The sequence below is a fragment of the Ceratotherium simum genome, chromosome 1 (genome assembly GCF_057802395.1).
Source record: "Ceratotherium simum simum isolate JZ-2026a chromosome 1, ASM5780239v1, whole genome shotgun sequence".
NCBI lineage: Eukaryota > Metazoa > Chordata > Mammalia > Perissodactyla > Rhinocerotidae > Ceratotherium > Ceratotherium simum.
Genome location: NC_141900.1, coordinates 11,074,776 through 11,100,931, shown reverse-complemented (window position 1 = coordinate 11,100,931; position 26,156 = coordinate 11,074,776). Strand labels below are relative to the sequence as shown.

General features: G+C 42.4%; 1 protein-coding gene across 3 annotated transcripts in view; it reads right to left on the bottom strand.

The window, feature by feature from the left end:
* EGFR (epidermal growth factor receptor) overlaps positions 1-26,156 on the bottom strand; it is a 201,864-nt gene that overhangs the window by 51,107 nt on the left and 124,601 nt on the right. For all 3 annotated transcript variants that reach the window (XM_087434015.1, XM_004438373.3, XM_014793664.2), the window contains exons 2-10: positions 24,095-24,246; positions 23,049-23,232; positions 19,549-19,683; positions 14,098-14,166; positions 13,184-13,302; positions 11,705-11,846; positions 10,018-10,134; positions 322-448; positions 150-223 (exon numbers count right to left, since the gene is read on the bottom strand). In XM_087434015.1, the coding sequence (XP_087290141.1) occupies positions 150-223; positions 322-448; positions 10,018-10,134; positions 11,705-11,846; positions 13,184-13,302; positions 14,098-14,166; positions 19,549-19,683; positions 23,049-23,232; positions 24,095-24,246 (1,119 nt within the window). The remainder of the gene's footprint in view (positions 1-149; positions 224-321; positions 449-10,017; positions 10,135-11,704; positions 11,847-13,183; positions 13,303-14,097; positions 14,167-19,548; positions 19,684-23,048; positions 23,233-24,094; positions 24,247-26,156) is intronic.

Here is a 26,156-nt window from a genome sequence, read left to right as displayed (position 1 = left end):
TTGAAAAATATCAAGGAATTATTAGTCATTAATGATAGAATTTCAGAAAAAAGCTTTTTATGCTGAGGGAGAAGGAAATATGTCTAAAAGTTCTCTCTATGAAACCCTGATTTCCCCTTTATGTTCATATGAAATGTTGCAGCACACACCTGTTATCTCCTTCACAGTTTTTAGAATATCCAGTTCTTTGGGATCCAGAGGTGGGGTCCGTGTGAAGGAGTCACTGAAACAAGTAAAGGATGATTATTGATTCCCAGTCTCTACCAGTGAACGAGGCAAATATTGTTTTTCTCTACACCAGTAACTTTATCTGTTACTTACCCCCTAAATGCTACTGGCAGGATGTGAAGATCTCCACTGATTGAGGTACAATTTTTGAAGTGTTTAATATTGGTAGCATTTATGGAAAGTGTGTCTTTAAATTCACCAATTCCTATTCCGTTACAAACTGTAAAGATAAGGGAGATGTTTATTGCATTCCCATTTGCTGAATTAGGAATTGCTAGGGTTCCCCAGGCAGTGGGGAGCAGGAAGGGAATTGTAGCCCTGAGAACCATCACTGCCATGCCATCATTCATTCACTCAACAAACATCAATGAAGGGCCTGCTAGGTACCAGGAACCTTGGTGGGCTTTGGGGTTACAGTGGCTAGAGAAGGAGACACTGTCGCTGTTGTGGTCCTCACTGGACTGGCATTCTCCTCATTATTTCCCACTTGGACCAGAATCTAATTGCTCTTAACAACTCCTGCTTCCTCTCCACAACAGTGCTGTCAGGAGTGCATCTGCGCACATGCTCAGTGGGTATCCCCCTGCCTAAACCTTCAACGCCTTTCCACTGCCCTAACCTAAGTGGTAGCTTTGTCTTCTACCTTAAAGAAACCATGCACAGATTTTTTTTTGGCAAGAGTAAGATGCATTCATTTAAGAAAATATTGAAAACACAGAATAAAGAGGAACAAAATGACCAGCAATTCCACTATCTACCTTTAATATTTTAGAAAATTTCCTTCCAGCTATCCTCCATGGTTATGTCCCACTAGATATGTAGTTGGTATTTTGTTTTTCTTCTCTTATTATGCCATGAACATTCGTCATATCATTAAAACTATTCACAGACATGATTTTTAGCAGCTGTCTGATACTACATCACAGGAAATACTGTCATAACTTTTATCAGATAAACTACTTTTCTTCCAGTGTTTACGTGAACCAAATGCTTTGATCTGTGTCCTATTGCTACATCAATCTAAAATGCCCTTTTCCACGCTCTGAGCCCATTTATTAATTTACATCCTCTCCGGAATCTCCATCTCAAATGCCATCACTACCCTAAAGCCCATTTATCTGTCGCAGCTCTCCCTCTAGAATTCACAGTGCAATTTTTGGTACCTATCTTCCAGACTTTACCTTTACTTTGAAGTATAATCACTGAAAATCTCACTGTTCAGGATGAGATCATATCCTATACTCCCACAGGACTTCCTGGGGACACGGTCACACCCTGCTACTCCACCATCCCCCTCTGTGCTCCCTTTGCTAGGAGTCTCTTGTTGTCGCAAAGAAACCTCCAGCTGCCAACTGGATGCCGAGCCCATCCCCCCAGGCGCTGGATCTCCATGCTGCCCTGTGCTGCATCTACCCCACGTGGGTTGTGGAATTCAATGGCCAGGCTAGTTGGGGATTCCAAGGATCTGGCTGACTATAGAGAATGAGATGGTTTCAGCAAGACAAGCCCTGAGGCAGTCACTTGCTCTATGGGGACTTGCCATTTAATTACGGGTCTGGAAGAGAATTCCACGTGTTTGATAGAAGATTCATTCTCTCTCTGCTTGTGTGTGATGGTGATGGTGGGGTTACTTTAATTCCTAAATTTGGAAATAAATTATACATTCACCCCTAGACACATCAGATTTGGAGAAGCTGTGGGCCATCAGCACCCACATGTTTCAGGCCTTTGTTTTCCCAGCACCTCCTCCCTCACCCAGTGGCTTTGCCCTAAATACACAAGGATCTCAGTTGGCCACTACTCCAAGGATGTGAACTGGGAGGGTAGAAAAATAGAGCATGAGGATTATAGGAGAATTGAAATGTTTGTTGAACAAGAAATAAAAACAAAAACAATCTCTGATTTTGTCTATCCATTTAAGGATGCTGATAGTAACCTTCTCTCTCTTCGGTGACTTAACTCTTCTTTTTTTTTTTTTTTTTGTGAGGAAGATCAGCCCTGAGCTAACATCCATGCTAATCCTCCTCTTTTTGCTGAGGAAGACCAGCTCTGAGCTAACATCTATTGCCAATCCTCCTCCTTTTTTTCCCCCAAAGTCCCAGTAGATAGTCGTATGTCATAGCTGCACATCCTTCTAGTTGCTGTATGTGGGACGTGGCCTCAGCACGGCCGGAGAAGCGGTGCGTCAGTGCGTGCCTGGGATCCGAACCCGGGCTGCCAGTAGCAGAGCGCGCGCACTTAACCGCTAAGCCATGGGGCCGGCCCCTTAACTCTTCTTTTTCACTTCCTCTGTGCCAGGAACCCCCCACAAGTTTTTTTTTTTTCTTTTTCTTTTCGTATCCATTTTTTTATTGATATCATAGTAGTTTACAACATTGTGAGATTCCAGTTGTACATTATTATTTGACAGTCACCATATAAGTGTGTCCCTTCACCCCTTGTGCCCACCCCCAACTCCCTTTCCCCTGGTAACCACCAAACTGTTCTTTCTGTCTGTGTGTTAGTTTATCTTCCACGTATGAGTGAAATCATGTGGTGTTTGTTTTTCTCTGTCTGGCTTATTTCACTTAACATAATACTTTCCAGGTCCATCCATGTTGTTGCAAATGGGACGATTTTGTCTTTTTTTATGACTGAGTAGTATTCCATTGTGTATATATACCACATCTTCTTTATCCAATCATCTGTTGATGGACACTTGGGTTGCTTCCACTTCTTGGCTATAGTGAATAATGCTGCAATGAACATAGGGGTGCATAAGCCTCTTTGGATTGTTGATTTCAGGTTCTTTGGATAAATACCCAGTGGTGAGATAGCTGGATCATAAGGTATTTCTATTTTTAATTTTTTTGAGGAATCTCCATACTGTTTTCCACAGAGGTTGCACCAGTTTGCATTCCCACCAGCAGTGAATGAGGGTTCCCTTTTCTCCACAATTCCTTTCCAATATTTATTTTTTGTCTTGGTGATTACAGACATTCTAATGGGTGTAAGGTGATATCTTAGTGTTGTTTTGATTTGCATTTCCCTCATGATCATGATGTTGAACATCTTTTCATGTGCCTATTGGCCATCTGTATATCTTCCTTGGAAAAAACTCTGTTCATATCCTCTGCCCATTTTCTGATCAGGTTGTTTGTTTTTTTGTTGTTCAGTTGTGTGAGTCCTTTATATATTGTGGAGATTAACCCCTTGTCAGATATATGCTTTCCAAATACTTTCTCCCAGCTGGTGGGTTGTCTTTTCATTTTGATTCTGGTTTCACTTGCCTTGCAGAAGCTCTTTAGTCTAATGAAGTCTCACTTATTTGTTTTTTCTTTTGTTTCCCTTGTCCGTGTAGACATGGAATTCGAAAAGATCCCTCTATGACCAGTGTCAAAGAGTGTGCTGCCTATATTTTCTTCTAGGAGTTTTATAGTTTCAGGTCTTACCTTCAAGTCTTTGATCCATTTTGAGTTAATTTTTGTGTGTGGCGAAAGAAGATGGTCTACTTTCATTCTTTTGCATGTGGCTGTCCAGTTTTCCCAGCACCATTTATTGAAGAGCCTTTCCTTTCTCCATTGTATGTTCTTAGCTCCTTTGTTGAAGATTAGCTGTCCGCAGATGTATGGTTTTATTTCTGGGTTTTCAATTCTGTTCCATTGATCTGTGTGTCTGCTTTTGTACCAGTATCATGCTGTTTTAATTATTATAGCTTTGTAGAATATTTTGAAGTCAGGGATTGTGATGCCTCCAGCTTTGTTCTTTTTTCTCAGGATTGCTTTGGCTATTCAGGGTCTTTTTTTGCCCCATATGAATTTTAGTATTATGTGTACTATTTCTGTGAAGAATGTCATTGGGATTCTGATTGGGATTGCATTGAATCTGTAGATTGTTTTAGGTAGTATGGACATCTTAACTATGTTTATTTTTCTGATCCATGTGCATGGGATATCTTTCCATTTCTTTATGTCATCATCGATTTCTTTCACTAACATCTTATAGTTTTCATTGTATAGCTCTTTCACCTCCTCGGTTAAACTTATTCCTAGATATTTTATTATTTTTTTAATTTTATTTATTTATTTTTTTCCCCCAAAGCCCCAGTAGATAGTTGTATGTCATAGCTGCACATCCTACTAGTTGCTGTATGTGGGACGTGGCCTCAGCATGGCCGGAGAAGCGGTGCGTCGGTGCGCACCCGGAATCCGAACCTGGGCCGCCAGCAGCGTAGCGCACACACCTAACCGCTAAGCCACGGGGCCGGCCCTGATATTTTATTCTTTTTGTTGCGATTGTAAATGGGATTGTATTCTTGAGTTCTCTTTCTGTTTGTTCGTTATTAGAGTATAGAAATGCAACTGATTTTTATAAGTTGATTTTGTACCCTGTGACGCTGCTGTAGTTGTTGATTATTTCTAATAGTTTTCCTATGGATTCTTTAGGGTTTTCTATATATAAGACCATGTCATCTGCAAACAGCACAAGTTTTACTTCTTTGTTGCCTATTTGGATTTCTTTTATTCCTCTTACTTGCCTAATTGCTCTGGCCAGAACCTCCAGTACTATGTTGAATAGGAGTGGCGAGAGTGAGCACTCTTGTCTTGTTCCTGTTCTCAGAAGGATGGTTTTCAGTTTTTCCCCATTGAGTATGATGTTGGCTGTGGGTTTGTCATGTATGGCCTTTATTATGTTGAGGCACTTTCCTTCTGCACCCATTTTATTGAGGGTTTTTATGATAAATGGATGTTGTATCTTGTCAAATGTCTTCTCTGCATCTATTGAGATGATCATGTGGTTTTATTCCTCGTTTTGTTAATACGGTGTATCACACTGATTGATTTGCAGATGTTGAACCATCCCTGCATCCTTGGTATAAATCCCACTTGATCATGGTGTATGATCTTTTTAATGTATTGCTGTATTCAGTTTGCCAACATTTTGTTGAGGATTTTTGCATCTATGTTCATCAGCGATATTGGCCTGTAATTTTGCTTCTTTGTGTTGTTCTTGTCTGGCTTTGGTATCAGGGTGATGTTGGCCTCACAGAATGTGCTAGGAAGTGTTCCATCTTCCTCTATTTTTTGGAATAGTTTGAGAAAGATAGGTATTAAATCTTCTTTGAATGTTTGGTAAAATTCTCCAGAGAAGCCATCTGGTCCTGGACTTTTATTTTTTGGGAGGTCTTGGATTACTGTTTCAATCTCTTTACTTGTGATTGGTCTACTCAGATTCTCTATTTCTCCTTGATTCAGTATGGGAGGTTACATGAGTCTAAGAATTTATCCATTTCTTCTAGATTGTCTAATTTGTTGGCATATAGTTTTTCATAATATTCTCTTATAATCCTTTGTATTTCTGTGCTGTCCATTGTAATTTCTCATCTTTCATTTCTAATTTTATTTATTTGAGCCTTCTCTCTTTTTTTTCTTAGTGAGTCTGGCTAAGGATTTTTCAATTTTGTTTATCTTCTCAAAGAACGAGCTCTTCAGTTCAATTGATCATTTCTACTGTTTTTTGCTTCAATTTAATTTATTTCTGCTCTAATTTTTATTATTTCTCTCCTGCCAACTTTGGGCTTTGTTTGTTCTTCTTTTTCTAATTCTGTTAGGTGTAGTTTAAGGTTGGTTATTTGGGATTTTTCTTGTTTGTTAGGGTGGGCCTGTATTGCTATGAGTTTCCCTCTCAGGTCTGCTTTAGCTGCATCCCATATGAGTTGGTATGGTGTATTTTCATTTTCATTTGTCTCCCCCGATTTTCTGATTTCTCCTTTAATTTCTTCAATGATCCATGGTTGTTTAGTAGCATGTTGTTTAGCTTCCACATCTTTGTCACTTTCTCAGTTTTCTTCTTGTAGTTCATTTCTAGTTTCATAGCATTATGGTCAGAAAAGATGCTTCTTATGATTTCAATCTTCTTACGTTTATAGAGGCTTTCCTTGTTTCCCAACATCTGGTCTATCATTGAGAATGCTCCAAATGCATGCTTGAGAAGAATGTGTAATCTGCTGTGTTTGGATGGAATGCTCTATGTATATCTATTAAATCCATCTTCTCTATAGTTTTTCGTTTAATTCCACTATTTCCTTATTGACTTTCTGTCTGGATGATCTATCCACTGATCTAAGTGGGGTGTTAAGATCCCCTACTATTATTGTGTTGTTGTTAATATCTCCTTTTAGCTTTGTTAATAGTTGCTTTATGTACTTTGGTGCTCCTGTGTTGGTGCTTATATAAATGATATTTCTTCTTGGTGGAGTGTCCCTTTTATCATTATATATTGCCCCTCTTTGCCTCTCATTGCCTGTTTTTTCTTGAAGTCTATCTACTTTGTCTAATATAAGTATGGTGACACCTGCTTTCTTTTGTTTGCCATTAGCTTGGAGTATTGTCTTCTATCCTTTCACTCTGAGCCTGTGTTTGTCTTTAGAGCCGAGATGTGTTTCCTGGAGGCAGCATATGGTTGGATCTTGTTTTTTAATCGATCCCACCACTCTGTGTCTTTTGATTGGAGAATTCAATCTATTTACACTTAGAGTGATTATTGATATATGAGGGCTTAATGGTGCTATTTTATCCCTCATGTTCCAGTTCTTTTACATGTGCTTTGTTTCTCGTCCTGTGTGTTTCTGACTACCAGTTCAGTTTGGTAGTTCTGTATGATGGTTTTCTCAGCTTTCTCTTTATTTTATTGTGTCTCTGTTCTGTTTATTTGTTTAGAGGTTGCCATGAGGTTTGTATAAAAAATCTCATGGATGAGATAGTCCATTTTCTGATGGCCTGTTATTTCCTTAGACTAAGTCGATTGCATCCCTTTCCTCTTCCCCTTCTAAGCTATTATTGTCACAATTTATTCCATCTTGTGTTGTGAGTTTGTGTTTAAAGTGATGAGGTTATATTTATTTTTGGTGTTTTCCTTCCCTTAATCTTTGATGTCATAATTGTTTGCTAACCTATTCTGATAGAGAGCTGCAATTTTTCTGATTTTGTCTACCTATTTTTCTCCTTGCTCAAAGCTTTGTATCCCCTTTCTCTCTTTTTTTTTTTTCCAAGCATGAAGGCCTTTTTGAGCATTTCTTGTGGTGGGAATCTTGTGGCAATGAACTCCCTTAGTTTTTGTTTATCTGGGAAAGCTATTATTTCTCCATCATATCTGAAGGATATTTTCACTGGATAGAGTATTCTTGGCCGAAAGGTTTTGTCTTTCAGAATTTTGAATATATCATTCCACTCTCTCCCATAGGGCCTGTAAAGTTTCTGTTGAGAAATCGGCTGAGAGCCTGATAGGAATTCCTTTGTAGGCATTTTTTTTTTTTTTTTTGTCTTGCTGTCCTTTAATATCTTTTCTTTGTCATTGACTTTTGCCAGCTTTACTACTATATGCCTTAGAGAGGGTCTTTTTATGTTGTTATATTTAGGAGATCTATTGACTTCATTCACTTGTATTTCTGGCTCCTTCCCCAGGTTTGGGAAGTTCTCAGCTATTATTTCTTTGAATAAGCTCTCTGCTCCTTTTTCCCTTTCTTCTGCCTCTGGAATACCTATAATCCTTATGTTGTATTTCCTAATTGAGTTGGATATTTCTCGGAGAATTTCTTCATTTTTCAGTCTTAGTTCTCTCTCCTCCACCATCTGGAGCATTTCTGCATTCCCATCCTCAATAATTCTTTCTTTCCTCCACATTTTCAGCTCTGTTCTTTAAAGATTCCAGATCTTTCTTTATCTCCTCCATTGTGTTTTTCATCTCCAACATTTCTGATTGGTTTTTCTTTAGTTTCAATCTCTTTTGTGAAGAAGTTCCTGATTTCATTGAATTGTCTATTTATGTTTTCTTGTAATTCATTGAGCTTTTTTATGATAGCTATTTTGAATTCTCTGTGGTTTAGGTTATAAATTTCTGTGCCTTCAGGACTGATTTGTGGGTGCTTGTCATTTTCCTTCTGGCCTGGAGATTTAATATATTTTTGCATACTGCTTGAGGGCGTGGGCTTATTTTTCCTCATTCTGAAACCTCTGACCACAGCTTCCACCTGCTGCCACTAGGTGGGGGTCAAGAGCTGCGTATTCTGGGCCTGCCGCGATCTGTGGGCACTCTGGCCAACTGGATATGCTGGTGCTGCAGGAAGGGGGAGGGGCTCTTTCTTTCTCCTGCCCAATCCCAGGGGCTTCTCGTGCTTCCCTTGCTATCTGCTCTCCTGGGGTACTAGCGTGATGAAGGCACCACCACAACAGTTCAGTCCCCTCCGTATGGGAATTTCCCACAGGCTGTGAGAGAGCTTGGAGAGTGATGGTTTTCCCACAGAGGGCTGCCCCTCGCCCCTTCTCTCTTTGAGAGCCATGCTGACCTGGTCCCAGGGTTGCTGTCATTGGGGAAGGAGAGGAGTTCCCCTTACCTCCTTCCACTTTCTCTGGGGGTTCCAGCACCTCCACCTTCAGATGTAAGGCTGCATGTGTCTCTCAGACGTCTTTTGTGTTGTGTGTGTCCTCTGTTGGTATTTGAATGTCCTTTTTGTTGTATCTTATGGGGGAGAGTCTACGGGGAATGCTCACTCCACCTTGATGCTCCCCAAGTTTTTATTTCCTTCCTTCCATGTCTCCTCTGCCAGGAAGTTTCCTGAAGCCAAAGGGTACTCATCTCTGAGGGCACCAACCCACCTGCCCCACAGGAGTTACAAGACCAGGAAGACAGACATGGCCAGGTTTGGCCTGGGACTGAGACTACAAGAGCTTCAAATCTCAACTCTGTCATTCCCAGCTGCTGGACCTTGGACAAGTCACTTAGATTCTCTATGACTTAGTGTCCTCATCTGCAGAATGGGGTTCATAAAAACACAGACCTCCTAGAGGGGTTGAGAGGATTCGATGACTTGGAACATGAAGGCTGAGCCTGCTCCATGAAAGAATACACGTGAAGTGTCTATAGAAGCAATCAGTTTTAACTGAAATCACAGATGGCTTCATAGGGAAGGTGGCATCTGAAGTGGATATTCCAGGTAAGCAGCTGTTCATTGAGGTGTTATTTATAACAGCAACACAGTGGACGCAATATAAATGACTGAGGGACATTCTGCAAAACACCTGGCCTGGACTCTTCACAACTTCAGGTCACGGGAGAGAAAAGAAAGAATGTGGGGGAGGGGAGCTGAGAAAAGTTCACGAGTAATGAAGAGTATGGAGACAGCACATCTAAATGAACCCCATGATCCTTGACTGGCTTCTGGATGGAAAAACGCCTAAAAATGACTTGGGATAACAGGGGAAGTTTAAATTAAATCGAATACTAGAAGATAGCAGTGAGTGAAATTAAACTCGGGATGAGTGTGAAACTGTCATTCATTACTTAGGAGAATGCCTCCCTTTGTAGGAAAAGTATGCTGACACGTGGAGGGGTGAAGTGCTATAGTGTCTGTAATCACCACAAAGTTCAGAAAAAATGCACACACGGATGCACACATACATGTACACACACACAGAGAAACACAAACATGGAGAGAGTGAAAACAGTGTGGCAAAATATTAAAAATTGGTGAATTTATGTGAAAGGCATATGGGTGTTCTTTGCACTATTCTTGCAACATTTCTGGGTGTTTGAAAAATTTCAAAATAAAAGATAAAATAAAGGCCAAGTAGGAATAAATTGACATTGAGGATATTCCAAGAACAGGACAGGATATAAAAGAAGGAACAAATTTCTGAGGCTAAAGAAAGAAATTTACTCAAATCTCTTCTAAGTGTGATGCTGAAGGGGCCTGGCAGGGGAGCTTCAGGACCAGAGAAAGAGCCTTGACTCCACACGGAGCAGGCTCCCTACCTTTGCGACAAGGCCCTTCACACTTTTTACATTTGCGCACTCCGTCTTCCTCCACCTCGTAGCTGTCAGAACTGCAGGCGCGGACACAGGAGCCATGGTCTGTAACCACATAGTTACCTGGGGAAGAAACAATGAAAGGAAGGTGGCGAAGGCGGCTCCAGGTGCTTCTGGGTCTCACACAATTGTCTCGTGTCCTCCTATAACGGGGCTGATGAAAAGGGTACATACTCCTCTGGTTTTATTTATTTTAAAGACAAAGAATGAAAGGCTGCAAACAGAAAAGGAATAGAGTTCAAGAGTTTTAATAGCTTTCCACACCATGATATGGAGAAATAAAGATATCTCATCACAGGCAGGAAAACAGATGTGTTACAGAGAAAACAGTGTGCACGTTCACAAGTTTAAACACCTCTGCAGTTCATTTATTTGTGTAGGTTCTACCTTCGGGACTTATGGTTAAAGCTTGAATACTTATTAAAAATACGTGAACCTAAACAAAGACCACTCTTCCACCGAAGCTGCTACATTTGAGGTTGCGTTTAATTCTTGTGGGTGGCGTCTTCCCCTTCCATGATCCTCTTGGCCTGGCGATCTTCCCTTTGCTGGGGGTGGTAGGACCAACTGGTTCTGCATGAAGCTAGGTACATGGGTTGTTTTCTCAGCCTCCCCTCCCCCTTGAAGTAATTTATTTGTGCTAATATTAACACGAATACTAATATTTTTTAGGAGCTCTATGTGTTCCTGTTTTGGCTTCCCCAAGTAGCTCCTCAGACATATTTACTGGACATTTGTCATTTTTCTTCTGTGAGTTGTCTGCTTGTGTTCTCTTAGGCTGTGAGTGTTCTCTTGTGTATTTTTAAACTCTACTTCTTTCACAGATTATATCTGTGTCATAATTGTGGCAAGTTTTTTTTTATCTTAGTTTTTCATTTACCTTACAATGGCTTATTATTCCATTTGTGTTTTATTTTTTATGCACAGAATTTAAAAATTTTCATATCCACAAATCTGGTAGGGCAAATCTCCCCTTCATAATTGTTCTTAATTTTTTTTTCCTTAGTGAATCACCCTCCTAGAAATCAAGATTGGCTTCTAAAGCTCTTTAATCAGACAACTCTACACTTTCTCGATTAGGAAATAATTCATGTCACCATTTCCCCAAACGCTATAGCCACCTGTAGAACGCAAACATAAATAAGCAACACCAAACAACTGAAGCCAAACCCAACAACAAACAGAGCCTGTGCGGCACTCCTGAGAGGCACGGCTTTCACCAGAATCATAACGGCCAAAGAAGGCCGACACGCTCTCTAATTCAGGACCATCGATACCTGCCTGTCAAACGGCCCGATCGCTGTGGCCTTGTGCCAGTCAGACAAGGGAATATTCTGGACTGCTACACTGGACCTCAGTTCCAGGGGGCCGCACAACAGGCGGGTCTCTTGTCCTGGCCACCACAGCACGAGCAGCCCCACCAAGGAGCAGAGCGGCAGCCCTCACCTGTCGCCTGCAGCGGCAGGCTGGCGCCTCGCCTGTACACCCGGACGGGCCCACGGTCACCTGCCTGGACACGAAGCAGACACACAGACCCAAAGACTCCCCGAGACAGGGGACTCAGGGTTCCAGTAGGAGCCCAAACAGGAAAGGGCTGCCAACCAAGGCAAGGGGCCCTTTGCGATGCACTCACGGGGGCACTTCTTCACGCAGGTGGCGCCAAAGCTGTACTTCCCGTCGGGGTTGACGTCCATCTGGTACGTGGTGGGGTTGTAGAGCATGAGTGGCGGGCAGGTGTCCTTGCATGTGGCTTCGTCCCGGAACTTGCGGCACACCTGTCACAGGAGAGGTGGCACGCTGGTCAGGCTGGGCCAGGACCCTCAGCACTGTGTGACTGGGTGCAGAAAGCTCATGTTACAGTCCTTACTGTGCAGGCGTGCGATTAGGGCAGAAAAATCTAGCACAGTACTTTCAGCAGAGTCAGAAAGACCTTTCTCTTAAATATACTGTCCCAGCTGTGATAATTTCTGGACTATGATGAAAGAAAAATACATTTCTTTATTAATTTACAAAATGATGAAGGAGTTCACACACCAGAGTGGTAACTATGGAGTGAAATTATTTTTAAACTCAATTTACATTAGGTTTCCCTCATAAAGAACACTTGAGATACGTTTTAGAATTTATTGCCAAACCACAGAAAACCTTGACTAGGAAGGGTGCCATGCACAGAGGACCAGACCAAACACAGTGGTGGCCTCTCCAGCTACACATTAGAATCAGCCCAGACCAAACGAGGCAAAATCTTTGGGGCCGGGTCCAGCCTCTGGAATTTAAAAATCATCCTTTCCCTGACACAGTGTTTTGGATTCCACCTTAGGTGGGCCTCCTTGTCTGGAGCCCACGAGGGTCTTGTCACACTCGGCGCTGACTCCAGGACTCAGCTCTGCCAGTCCTGGTGTCTCCAGGACTTCCAAGGTGCTCACAACCAAGAGGCCTCCTATGTGTGGTGTACCCACAGCCTACTGGGGCAACAAGCTTTTGTTAGAGCTTTCTGCAGGAACAGGGACAAAAGTGAGTGCTTCAAGACCCCTTGGGGGTGGGCAGGAGGCAGCTGAGCCATGATGGAAAGAGCAGACGGACTGGGTCAGAAGATCCAAATGTAGTCCCAGCCATGACACTCAAGATCTGTGTGGCTCTGGATGGGTCTCTGAACATCTCTGTATATATTGTAGATATATATCTCTATATCAGTATCAACTCCCTAGGTTTGTAACGAAAATTAAGTTAAATGATAAGGAATGTGACGATACTGCTGCTGGCCACAATAAACATTAATGACAAATAACACATATTTCATATTTATGCTCATTCTATGCCCAGATCCTGGTTATGGATGCCACATGCATTGTGTCATTTAGACTACTTGACAGTTAGGTACCTTACTATCCACCATTGTCAGACGAGGAAACTGAGGCATGGTGATGTCATATAATTTGCCCAAGGTCACAAAGTAGGTGGTGAAGGCAGGACAATAAAAGATGCTTTGTTACTTGGCAAAGGACAACATCCATGTCACTACTACCAGTGTTAATCGGCAGACTTCTCCCACAGAGAGGCCCCTAAATCCTGGGCCAGAGAAGCGCCCCATGTTGGGCTGGGGCGCTCTTACCAGGCAGTCACTCTCCCGGGGCCCTGTGCAGCCGGCAGCACACTGGTTGTGGCAGCAGTCGCTGGGAGACCTGCCGCGGCAGCGCCCTGAACACTGCTGGGCACAGATGGTCTTGGTCACTGAAAAGAGCAAAGGTCACCCATGAGCTGAAGAGCAGAGAGGATGGAAGGGTCATTTCCCACGGACCTTGCAGAGTACTTGCAAACAGTGGATGAACAAGTGAAGGAAAGGATGGACTCCACAATTCAGTGGCTTGTTAACATCCTCAAACATTCGCATTCTGCCAAATGACACCGATTCATGACGTTTCTTTATTGTACTCCTTTTTTTTCCTATTTAGAGCTGAGTTTTGGGGTAATACGGACAGCATGCACAAATAACAAAAAGGCCTGACAGGAAGTAGCATTTAAAAGGACATAACAGTCATGTCACAAGTAAACTTAGGACAGATGGTCAAGTGTTAAGCTGACATGTCCCCAGATTCCTTGGCCAGCCACGCTCCTAAACAACAATTCTCGCAGGAAAAGCCTCTTGAAAAAAGGTGCTTGTGCTTCTACGTAGGTGGGTACCAAAAGAGAGGGGGAAACGGAGGGAAAGCAAGAAGTGTAGACTCAGGTAACAAAGTCTTCCATTCTCAGAAAAATCCGCCAAACATATTGTTCAGAGAGAATGCCGGGTAGACGGGTGGCTGACTTTCACTTATTTACGACAGGCTGAAGCGCCAAGAATAGCCCACACGGGATTAACCGCATGCAGGGAGATTTGCAAGACCGTCATTCACATTACTGCTAACATCTGGCCTTATCACCAAGGATGCTTTTTGGAGTCTTCAAAGGGAAAACAAAGACAGTCAGCTGAGTATGAGGGGGAGGAGGTGGCCACATAGTTATCTGAAAGTCTGCTCAGTGACTTACATTTCTGGCAGTTCTCTTTTCCCACACCCCAACAGCTTCCATTGGGACAGCCTGGATCACACTTTTGGCCTAAAATATAAAAGTAATAGTTAATTCATATCTCAGGGAAAGGCAACGAGTGACAAGAAACTGACACTCTTCTTAAGTCCCTGAGCAAAGTGACATTCTAGAAACGAGGAATAGCTTTCAAATTTCTTATTCTGTTTGTTTGTTTGTCTGGTTGCTTTGTAAGATGACTTAAAACACTCTTGTAGGAATAAAAAGATGAACCATGTACTGCTTCTGTTTACATTTCAGCTGTGGAAACTGAGGCAGAGAGTGATTATTGACTTCTCACAGGCCGCAAAAACCAGGATTTAAATGAACTCAAGGGTCCAGATTTCAAATTTGCTTAGGCTTGGAAGCCTAGCATCTCCCACAATAAGGTTAAGAGTGTTGGCACACCAGCCATCTCCCACAGTAATGTTAAAAGTATCTAATCTGGTGCACCCACTACGTTCTTGCTATGTCCAGTCTTGAGTGACTGGGTGGTCAGTCACCCAGGGGGAGCTGGGGTCCTGTAAATAAAAACCCCTGGACTCCAAGTCAGAGAGCGGCACAGGATGCTGCACAAAGAGTGAAATGTTCATAGTGTGTGTCACTTTGTTGATTATCTAGAACCTTAGCTATTAATTTGCAAGCTACTGTCTGAAAATATTTGCAATTGATCAATCAATTTTTGCAGTTTTTATAAATGAGCAAGTACAAATTACAGCTGCAGTGGTTTTTAATCTCATTAGCTGTGTTTTGTTTTTATCAGCATTGAAAAATCTGAAGACCAAAGTGTTCTATCTATACATAGAAAACAAGCTGACACTAAATTTGTCATGCAGTTTTCTGCATGGCGCAGACACAATAACCTAAAGGAGTTAATATGTGTCCCAACGTCTCCCACAGGCAGGAAGAATTTAGTATCTGAGAGAATGTAGATTTCAAACAGAAGAGCTGACGATTTGTCACGTGATTGCTGAACCAGGACACCCTTTTAATATGACTGACAATCTTTATGATCATCCCCGGGGCGGGAAGGCATTAACGCAAGGCTGGTGCTCCTTAGAATCATGAAAGACCATGAGGCTGAACCCTAGATGAACAGTGTGGGCTGTACGCTGTGAAGACAGAGAGACAGAGACAGAGAGACACAGAGAGAGAAGGAAACAGAGGGAGAGCAACAGCAATACAGATAAATGTTAAAGTGCTTGTGTCTGTATGGGGATATGTTATTTTCGCTTTTTACCTTATACTTCCCCATATTTTTCAAATTTCTATTATAAGCATGTAATAGATTTATAAAAGAAAAACTATTTAAAATAAAAATGTTTAATGGCATCTTTCTGTAATAGAGGAAAACATTTGAAACCAAGGAACTCAAGGTCTGCTTATAATTCTATTCTTAACTGTGACAGAAAAGAAATGCAGACACATTATATAAGATAGGGATAATAGAAAAAAGCAAAAAGAAGAAAGCATCCAGAGGTAATTAATACAGACATAGAAGTGTATGTATATATAAGAATTGATGTCACACTATACATTGCATTATAACTTAAAAAAAAAACTAATAAAAGGTTATGACAATTTTCCCCTGTCTTTAAAGATTTATTTATTTATTTATTTATTTTTTCCCCCCAAAGCCCCAGTAGACAGTTGTGTGTCACAGCTGCACATCCTTCTAGTTGCTGTATGTGGGACGCGGCCTCAGCATGGCCAGAGAAGCAGCGCGTCGGTGCGAGCCCGGGATCCGAACCCGGGTCGCCAGCAGCGGAGCGCGCTCACTCAACCACCAAGCCACGGGGCCGGCCCTTCCCCTGTCTTTAAATATCCTTCTACCTAACATGATTTTTAATGGCAAGGCTGTATCATAATTTATTTAACCAATCTCTTATTTTTAGATGTATAAGTTGTTTATAAAATTTATTATAAACAAGACTGCAAGGAATATTTTTCTACAAAAACACTTTTTTACATTCCTTATGATTTTCACTCTCCTCATTATTATTATTTTCTTTGGTGAGGAAGATTGGCCCTGAGCTAACATCCATTGCCAATGTTCCTCTTTTTGCTGAGGAAGATTAGCCCTGAGCTAAACATCCCCGCCCATCTTCCTCCATTTTGCACGTGGGACGCCGCCACAGCATGGCTTGAGGAGCAGTATACAGGTCCGCGGCTGGGATCCAAACCTGAGAAGCCCAGGCTGCCAAAGTCAAGTGCGCACACTTAACCACTATGGCACCGGACCGGCCCCTCCCCTTATTATTTATTTTCTTATTATTCCTAGACACGCAATTCATGGGTCAGAGGTGTGCACACTTTAAAGCTTTAACACATATTGCCAAAATTCTCTCCCTGCCTATGTATGTATGCCCACAAGCACAATATGAGAATTTCTGTTTCTCCATACCCTTGCTGATCCAGGTACCTAAGAATCAAAATGAACCCAAAGGGGCTGGCCCGGTGAAGTGGTTAAGTTCTCGTGCTCTGCTTCAGTGGCCCGGGGTTCGTGGGTTCAGATCCTGGGCATGGATCTATGCACTGCTTGTCAAGCCCTGCTGTGGTGGCGTCCCATATAAAGTGGAGGAAGATGGGCACGGATGTTAGCCCAGGGCCAATCTTCCTCAGCAAAAAGAGGAGGATTGGCATCGGATGTTAGCTCAGGGCTGGTCTTCCTTACCAAAAAAAAAAAAAAAATCCAAGGGGCCAGCCCCATGCCTTAGCGGTTAAGTGTAAGCGCTCCGCTGCTGGCGGCCCGGGGTTCAGATCCCGGGCTCGCACCGACACACCGCTTGTCAGGCCATGCTGTGGTGATGTCCCACATAAAGTGGAGGAAGACTGGCACGGATGTTAGCCCAGGGCCAGTCTTCCTCAGCAAAAAGAGGAGGATTGGCATGGATGTTAGCTCGGGGCTGATCTTCCCCACACACAAAAAAAAGAACAATGTAATGTTGGGGCACATTTCTTGGGGCACATTGGGTAACCTTTCTAAATCTCAAATGCCTGTTCATCAAGCACTTAAATCACCTTGTGAGATTTTTGGGTAAAGATTAAATGAGATAAGTTCTCAGAAGTTAGATGTGGCCTGAAAAGCACTAGGTGAGGGCGGGGTTTCTCCTTCCACAAGGAGAGTGTCAGGCTCCTGAACTTGTCACTGGTCAGGTAACAAATGTGGAAAATGCAGGTGGCAGGTGAATGGTGATTTGGTAATTTCCAATGGGACTAACCTAATATCCCTAGTTCCTTCTAAAAAAAATCCTTTATAGTTCTGCCACTTTGATATTTTCCCCCTAGTAGTAAAATCATTCCAGAAGAATTTATTGAATAATGAATTCTTCCCTTATTTGCTTAAAATGTCATTTCTTTATGGACATTTGATTTAGTTAGGCTTATTCTTATTATGTTATTCTTACATGTCTATGGCTTATTCTTATATGTCTATTCTTAACAATATCATATTGGTTTATAGTTCATAGCTTTGTAATATTTGAATCTTGTTCTTGCATAAACCTGTCCATCACTCTTCTTTCTCAATACTTTCCTGCCAGATCTTTCCCACGGTTGCAGTGTGATAAGGGCTGGTGTGCCAATTTGGGCTGCCTGATCTAGTCCATGGCAAACCCATACAAGCCTCACAGCCTTTACATGTCACTTCTTTTGTTATAAATGCGCAAAATTTAACCTCCCCATTGTCCATCAGATGGCTGAGGAAAGGTGAACTGTGATCTCATGGACAATACAAACTTTTGCATTGTAAAATAAAGCTTTCAGTTTCTTGCAAACACAGCAGTTGCCATCCTGGGTATCTCTTGGAATAATATATTTATAAAACAAAGGAGCTCAACACCCATGTTCACAGCAGCATTATTTGCAATTGTCAAAAGGTGAAAGCAACCCAAGCGCTCATCGATGGATGAATGGATTAAAAAAATGTGTATACAGACACATGGAATATTATTCAGCCATATAAAGGAAGGAAATTCTGACACACGCTACAACATGGATGATTCTTGAAGACACTGTGGTAAGTGAAAGAAGCCAGTCACAAAAGGACAAATACTGTGTGATTCTACTCATATGGGGCAGCTATAGAAGTCAAATTCATAGAGACAGAAAGTAGAATGGTGGATGCCGGGGGCTGGGGGAGGGGAAATGGGGCGTTAGTGTTTAACGGGTGCAGAGCTTCAGTTCTGCAAGGTGAAAAGAGTTCTGGAGATGGATGGTGGTGGTGATGGCTGCACAACGATGTGAATGTACTTAATTCCACTGAATTGTACACTTAAAAATTGTTTAAGATGGTAAATGTTATGTTAAAGGTATTTTATCACAATCAATCAATCAAATCAAATGAAAAACAAACAAAAAACAAAGGGGATCTAGTTGATTATGAAAATCCATGTTAACCCCAAATTGAGACCAAAAAACCCACGCACCCACTGCACTGCTGTGGGGAAACAGAGAAGCAGGACATGGTGACGGCTCCTTATGTTAAAGGATTGAAAGACCAGGGAGACCAGGAGCGGGCAAGCTAAGTGAAGCTTGGTAAGTGTAAGCCCCCAAGCACGTGTCTTCAGAGTTTCCCACACTGCGCTGCTGACGGGGCAAGTGGTGCAGCCCTCACCTCCAGCTGGCCCCCTGCCAGCCTCTGCCTCGCGCAGGCTGCTTTACTGTTGAATGGGCAGGGACTAGGTCATGGGCATAGGGAATACGGACAAACTCCCTCCCCAAGCGCTCATCCAGTTTTGCTGGGGGGCAGTGTGGGATTGCCCAGGCCCATCAGCGGGAGGGCAGAGTTCAGGCCCAATGCTACGAGAGGGCCTGGCGCCACGTTGAGACTCAGCAGCAAGTGAGAAGCACACAAAAGTTGGGCCAATCTCCTCATGGCAGGATGGGAGGAGCCCCCGTGCCAGGACTGACGGCCCCTTTTCAATGGCCACAGGAGGGCTCAGCTGTCCTGGGGGGTGATCTGTCTTGCCAGCAAGGGTGCTGTCACCATGAAAAATAGACTTATCCTCTCTGTCCTAAATACGTGCTTTTCTAGAGGGCAGATAATTTGTTTACTATAGTCATGCACCACATAATGATGTTCAGTTGACGACAGACCACATACACACAGTGGTCGCAGAAGATCAGCACCACAGAGCCCAGGTGCTCTGTGTAGCTGGACTCTGTGTAGGTGTAGGAGGCTGTACCATGCAGGTGTGTGTAAGTACACTCCATGATATTCGCACAGCGACAAAATCACCTAATGACGCATTTCTCAGAACGTATCCCTGTCATTAAGTGACATGTGACTGTACTTATTTTTGTTTTAATGTGACTTACCATCAACTCTGTCTTCTCTCACCTCCACCCCAACACTCTACAGCATTGCCCAACCATAGGAGCTCGGGGCAGAGGGGACTTCTGTGGAACACTTACAACCGCCCAGTTGGTTCTGAAAGTCCACTGACATATTGGTTAGAAAATCGCTGCTGACAATATCCCGCCACTGGATGGTCTCCACGTTGCAGAGGATAGGGTTGTTGCTGAATCGCACAGCGCCCTGCAGGATTTCTGTGAGAGAAAGGAACCTCAGTAACCAAACCTGCCATCTCTTCTAAACTCTCATGAAGTATGCATGCGTTTCTTTACATTTTGTGTTCTGCTAAAACGATGCCAGTGTGCAGATAAGACTCCTCAAAGACCTTCAGCAAGGGCAGATGAGAAATGAGTGGATGACAGTGCCACGGAGGAGGTAGCGTTTCCCCTGAATTGGGCCTTTGAACAACGAGTGATCAGAATTTAGAAACACGGGGAGGAAGGGGATAATGCTTTTAGTCAGTGGACGTAGCATAAACGATGAGTGTACGGGGAATTGGGGGTTCCTGAGGAGGCTGATCCTGGCCGGACAGGAACGACAGTACGACGACATGAAGGGGCAGGCGCAACAGGACGGGCAAGCGGCAATAACCAGCACTGTAGGCTGGTAATGTCAGGAGAAGGTGGGGATGCTGTGAGGTGCTTTTGGAGCATTTCATTGGAGAAAGGGGTGTGACGAGTGATGTGGAGCAAGAAGAATTTGTATGTACGATGAAGAGACAGGGCGGACACCAGGAATGCAAAGGATGTAAAAGACTGTACAACTGTTTCAAAGGAAGAACTGATAGGACATGAAAAATTAGGAGTGATTAAAAAAACTCAAGCCCGAGCAAAGGGAGAGTATCGCATCAATGACATTAAATGTAAACATTTACTGAATGACTTATATGCACAAAACATGGTAGCAAGTGCGTTAGGGTCTGCAAAGATGAATTGGATCAACGGGCTTCTCGCTAAGAACTGACACACGTGGGGAGACAGACAGGTCACACAGCGAACAACTTCATGCACACAAGAGACCATGACACATGGCAGGGCCGGGTACCATGTGAGTTGATACATACGCATTATTTTAGTTAATCCTCACAACGGTCCCATGACTCTGTAGTTTAAATATAGATACACAAATAATGCCGCACATGCCACAGGCAGGGAATGGATACACCATGCACACAAAGTGCCAGCGTAGAGAAGGGAGGGTGCTCCCAGGGAGGATATCTTAGGCTGTTGGAAAGAACGACATGTCCCAGCACGCTGACGGGAGCATCCTGCATAGGGACACGGAGGGAGGGTGCTGAAGGCTCCAGGCAGACAGAAGACGGAGCAAAGACACAGAGGGCAGGACAGGTGGGCAGTTTCTTCAGTGGATGGTGGAGAACATCACAGAAGACAGGCTGGGAGGTCAGAAAGGGCCAAATTGTGGAGCTTTGGATATAAAGTCAGAGATGACAGCAGGACAGTCAAGTGAAAACATTCACTACAGAGGGGGCCAGAGTCAGGTGGACGAAACCGATGAGAAGTCAGAATTGGAAGTGCAGAATAGGGATGTCAAGGCTGTCGTGACCATTAGGACAACAGACCAGGGTGCCAAGAAAGAGCGTATAAGATGCGAGGTCAAGGTGGGGCCTTACAGAACACCTGCGATCAGCAACTGTGAGAGGTGAAGGGAGGCAGCAAGGTGCTGACGGATTCAGGGGCCCTTCTAAGCCTGATAGCTTAGAAGAGAAAGAGGCAGTAATCCGGAGGCAGTCATTCTTTTATTTTTACTTTCAACATTGAATGACTGCCCACTTTATGGTAGGCACTGGGTTAATTATTAACAACAGTATTTAATTAATATTAAATAATTCACATTAAATAATTATTTAATCTGGATTTATACAACACTAATACCAGCAAGAGAAATAATATCATCAATAGAAACAGCTCCTAAGTGCTTTACCTATAGTTATTCACTTAATTTTCTCAACAACTCTAGGAAGTATGTTACCATTGTCATCCACATTTTTGAAGAGGAGGAAACTAAGACACAGAGAGAACACGCTCTGGGGGCATCTGGCTGGTGACGGCTGGAGCCAGACTGGAACCCAGACAGTCTGGCTCTGGGGTCCACGCTCTTAACCACACCTGCCTGTCACCATGAGATCGTGAGAGGCAAGACAGGCACACTGAGGTGTGCCAATGCACAGAACAGTGCATTTCACAAAAAGTGTGAATAGCACAAACTAGTGTTAGCATCAACACAGAAAGCTGCGCATGGGTGCTCTGTGCAGTTAAAGTGGTGAATGGAAATTCTTAAGGCAGTTTTATAGAATGGCAAAACCCAGGAACTGAACCAGAGGGCCATGCCTGGCGAGTTCCATGCTGGGTTTGGGCACATTGCCCAGCCCCAGCATTGCTGCCTGTTGGGCTCCCACCATTGCCAGGATGACTCTTTCTGGTAGGCATCCTCTGCTTTCGTCTCCTTTCCTGGTCAGCTCCTTCCCAGGAGAACTGCACAGCACATGGGAAGGGCGAGGGCTCGGGGGCAGGGATTTGGAGGCCATCCCTGGCCATTTTTTCACTAGTTTGGGACCTTAGGAGGGTTCTTTTGCCCGCATTTCTTTATTTGTAAAACAGCAGATTGTAACAGCTGCTTTGAGGACAGTTGTGAGCATCCAATGAAGTAACCAATTGAACATGCCTGGCTCTGCACCTGCCACAGAGGGAGGCACAGGCATCGTTCTCTTCAGTCAGTTTACATCAGCTTCCTGTCTCTTCTACCATCTTCCACAGTTTCCCCTCACAGGACCCTCACAGTGTCCTACTCACAAGAATTCAGACTTCTGTTATACCTTCATTCTCTACCCTTAACTTTAACAGGGCTTCGGTATAACAGTTTTACTCTGGAAACTGTTTCAAATAGGGGTTGATTTTTTTCTTTTTTATTGTAAGGAACATTAGCCCTGAGCTAACATCCATTGCCCATCCTCCTCTTTTTTGGCTGAGGAAGACTGGCCCTGGGCTAACATCTGTGCCCACCTTCCTCTACTTTATATGGGACGCTGCCGCAACACGGCTTGATGAGCGGTGCATCAGTGCACACCCGGGATCCGAACCTGCGAACCCCAGGGCACTGAAGTAGAGCACACGCACTTAACCACTAAGCCGCTGGGCCGGCCCCTAGGGGTTGATTTTTAATGTATGTTCCTTATACCTGAGGTAGGTAGTAAGATCGACAGTTTATTCACTCCCTAGGCACAAAAAGTCTGCATTCCCGCCCAGGTTATCCGGTCATACTCTCTTTTCCCTAGAACCTTTATCATCTTACTAACTCTGGATTTTTTTCCATGAACATGGGAGAAATGGTACCTGGCTTAAATCTTCCCTTTCCATCCCATTGCCCACCATCTTCTTAGTAACTTCCACCTGCTGTATCCTACACACAGCTGGCACTCACTACATTTGTATTTGATGAATCAAAGTCCTTTCTGAGCGGAATTAAGAAAAGTGACAGGTTTGCTGAGCACCACCCGAGCTGCCCTCTGCATTGAGAGCCTCCTCGTGCCCTGGCCTCTCACCCTGTAAGTTCCTCATGGGAAGCTCCCTCAGTCCGGCTTTATTTGCACCATAGTTGGATAAGACTGATAAGGCATGAGTGTTTTCATAGAGCACATTTCCTCGGATGATCTGCAGGTTTTCCAAAGGAATCGTCTCCACTGTGTTGAGGGCAATGAGTACATAGCCAGCAACCTCCTGGATGGTCTAAGGAGATAAAACGTGAACATGTTATTCTTCTTTTGAGGAACTGAAGAATTCAAGGTCTAAAATGGGTCCAGAGAACCCAGGACACCTAAATGAATGATGCACGTGAGTGGCTGACAAATCTAAAGCACATAGATGACTACAGCTGCATGTGGGGTGACAGGATTTCAGAGGATTCTTCACCTTCGCCTCTCGCACCTGCTGCAACAGTGGAGGGCAACGTGCGTTACTTAGGAGTGCTGTGACCCTCACTTTACCTGGTGTTCAACACACTCAGATGAAAATGGAAATGTTGTATTAATTTATTTTGTATCTTGCATGCTTTCATATTTAAAAAAAAAAAATAAAGAAACCCAGGAAAAGGCCAATCAACTCCAAAGTTCCACTACCACCAAACCCTGGAAGCCTTCAGAGCTGCTCCTATTGGCTCACTAGAGCCTACTGTGAAATATTCGGGAATTTTGTGAACTGGCTGTTAAAACTGTTGGTAGCTGGAAATCAACCATGGTGAGAATATTTACAAGGAAATAAGCCAAGGAAATAGGCAAATGCTACAAAGCAGAACCTTTTTTTTTAAGAGCCAGGATAGCACAGCTGAAGCAATGGTTAAAAGATGAACATCAGCGTCTTGGATGATAGCGGGATGCCAGAATACCTGTCTGTTTTGGATATTCTTTTATAGCTATAACTTGACACCAGCTGGTAAAGGAGCTTCCCATAAAACTCACCTCTGCATTCCCTGGGACTTGTAACTGTCAGAGCAAAAGCAAATACACTTCCAGTTAAATTCTGCCAAGGCCTTTGTCTACTTATCTTTACTTCTATTATATTTGAGTAAGACAATCAAATTCATAGAACTAACCTTTAAGAAGGAAAGGTCATAATTCCTTTGCATGTAGGTAATTTCCAAATTCCCAAGGACCACCTCACAGTTATTGAACATTCTCTGGAGGCTCAGAAAGTGGTCCTCAAAAGTGCCCAGCTGGGTAAGCCTGTTACTCGTGCCTTGGCAAACTGGAGAAAAGGAAAACAAGATATCACATGAAATGCCAAGTAAAGTAGCAAAACTAAAATAACACAATATTCACAAACTTCAACTAACTTTGTGCACTTCAGTGACTTGGAGTATTAATGCTGATCAAAGGTCACTCAAGGCAAATGTGACAAAAAAATGAGTTCATATAAGGCGCAGTTCATAACAAGGGATAACTCATCCCTATAATGGATGGAATTATTTAAAAATGTTAAAAATTTAAGGGAAATAGATGAAAATTCCATGAAAATCTTTAAGACAAAATAGTCTGTAAGAACTTTAGTACACAAAAAATACATATCACAAGGCATTTAAATAATATAATTATAATGTTGAGTTAATAACTGTATAATGAATTTTTTACCTTGCAAAAAGATGGCCTATCACATTATTGTGTGTCTAAAGAATATTTACAAACATAACATACACTAGGTAATATTTTCTGACCACAACATTGTACAACCTAAAATCAATAGAGAGTTTAAATTAAACTCAGCTGGCTGGATATTAAAAATATTCTTCTAAACCAATGCATCAAAGAATAAATCAAAGGTCTAATTATATAATACATAGAAAATAACAAATGAAAACATACATTTATTTTCTTTTTTTATTGAAGTATAGTTGACATACAATGTTATATTTGTTTCAGATGTACATCATAATGATCCAACATTTACATACATTACAAAATGATCACCACAAGTCTAGTAACCATCTGTCACCATACAAAGTTATGACAATATGATTGACTATATTCCCTATACTGTATATTACATCCCAATAACTTACTTATTTTATAACTAGAAGTACGTATCTCTTAATCCCCTTCACCTATTTCACCCAACTCTCCACCCTCTTCCCCTCTCGTGACCACTAGTTTGTTTTCTGTATCTATGAGTCTGTTTCTGTCTTGTTTTGTTTGTTCATTTGTTTTTTAGATTCCACATATAAGTGAAATCATATGGTATTTGTCTTTCTCTGTCTGACCTCTTTCACTTAGCATAATACCCTCTAGGTCCATCTATGTTGTCACAATGGCAAGATTTCATTCTTTTTTATGGCTGAGTAGTATCCCATTGTGTGTGTGTGTGTGTGTATACAGTAATACAGTATAATAGTAATATATATAGTACATATAGTATACATACTATATATATATGGTAATATAATATATATAGTATAGTATAGTAAAATGGTAATATATATATACACACACACACGCACTACATCTTCTTTATTCATTCATCCATTGATGGACACTTTGGTTGCTTCCATATCTTGGCTATTGTAAATAATGCTGCAGTGAACATAAGGGTGCATATATCTTTTCAAATTAGTGTTTTTGGTTTTTTTCGGATGAATACCCAGAAGTGGAATTGCTAGATCATATGGTAGTTTGAGTTTTAATTTTGAGAAACCTCCATACTGTGTTCCACAGTGGCTGCACCAATTTGCATTCCCACCAACAGTGTACTAGGGTTCCCTTTGCTCTGCATCCTCACCAACACTTGTTATTTCTTATCTTGTTGAGAACAATCATTCTGAAAGGTGTGAAGTGATAGCCTATTGTGGTTTTGATTTGCATTCCCCTGATGATTAGTGACATTGAGCATCTTTTTATGTGTTTCTTGGCCATCTGTATGTCGTCTTTGGAAAAATGTCTATTCAGGTCTTCTGCCCATTTTTTAATCAGACTGTTTGTTTTTTTGATGTTGAGTTGTATGAGTTCTTTATATATTTTGGATATTAACCCTTTATCAGATATATCATTTGCAGATATCGTCTCCCAATCAGTAGCTTGCCTTTTCGTTTTGTTGATGGTTTCCTTCTGTGCGAAAACTTTTCAGTTTGAGGTAGTCCCATTTGTTTATTTTTGCTGTTGTTGCCT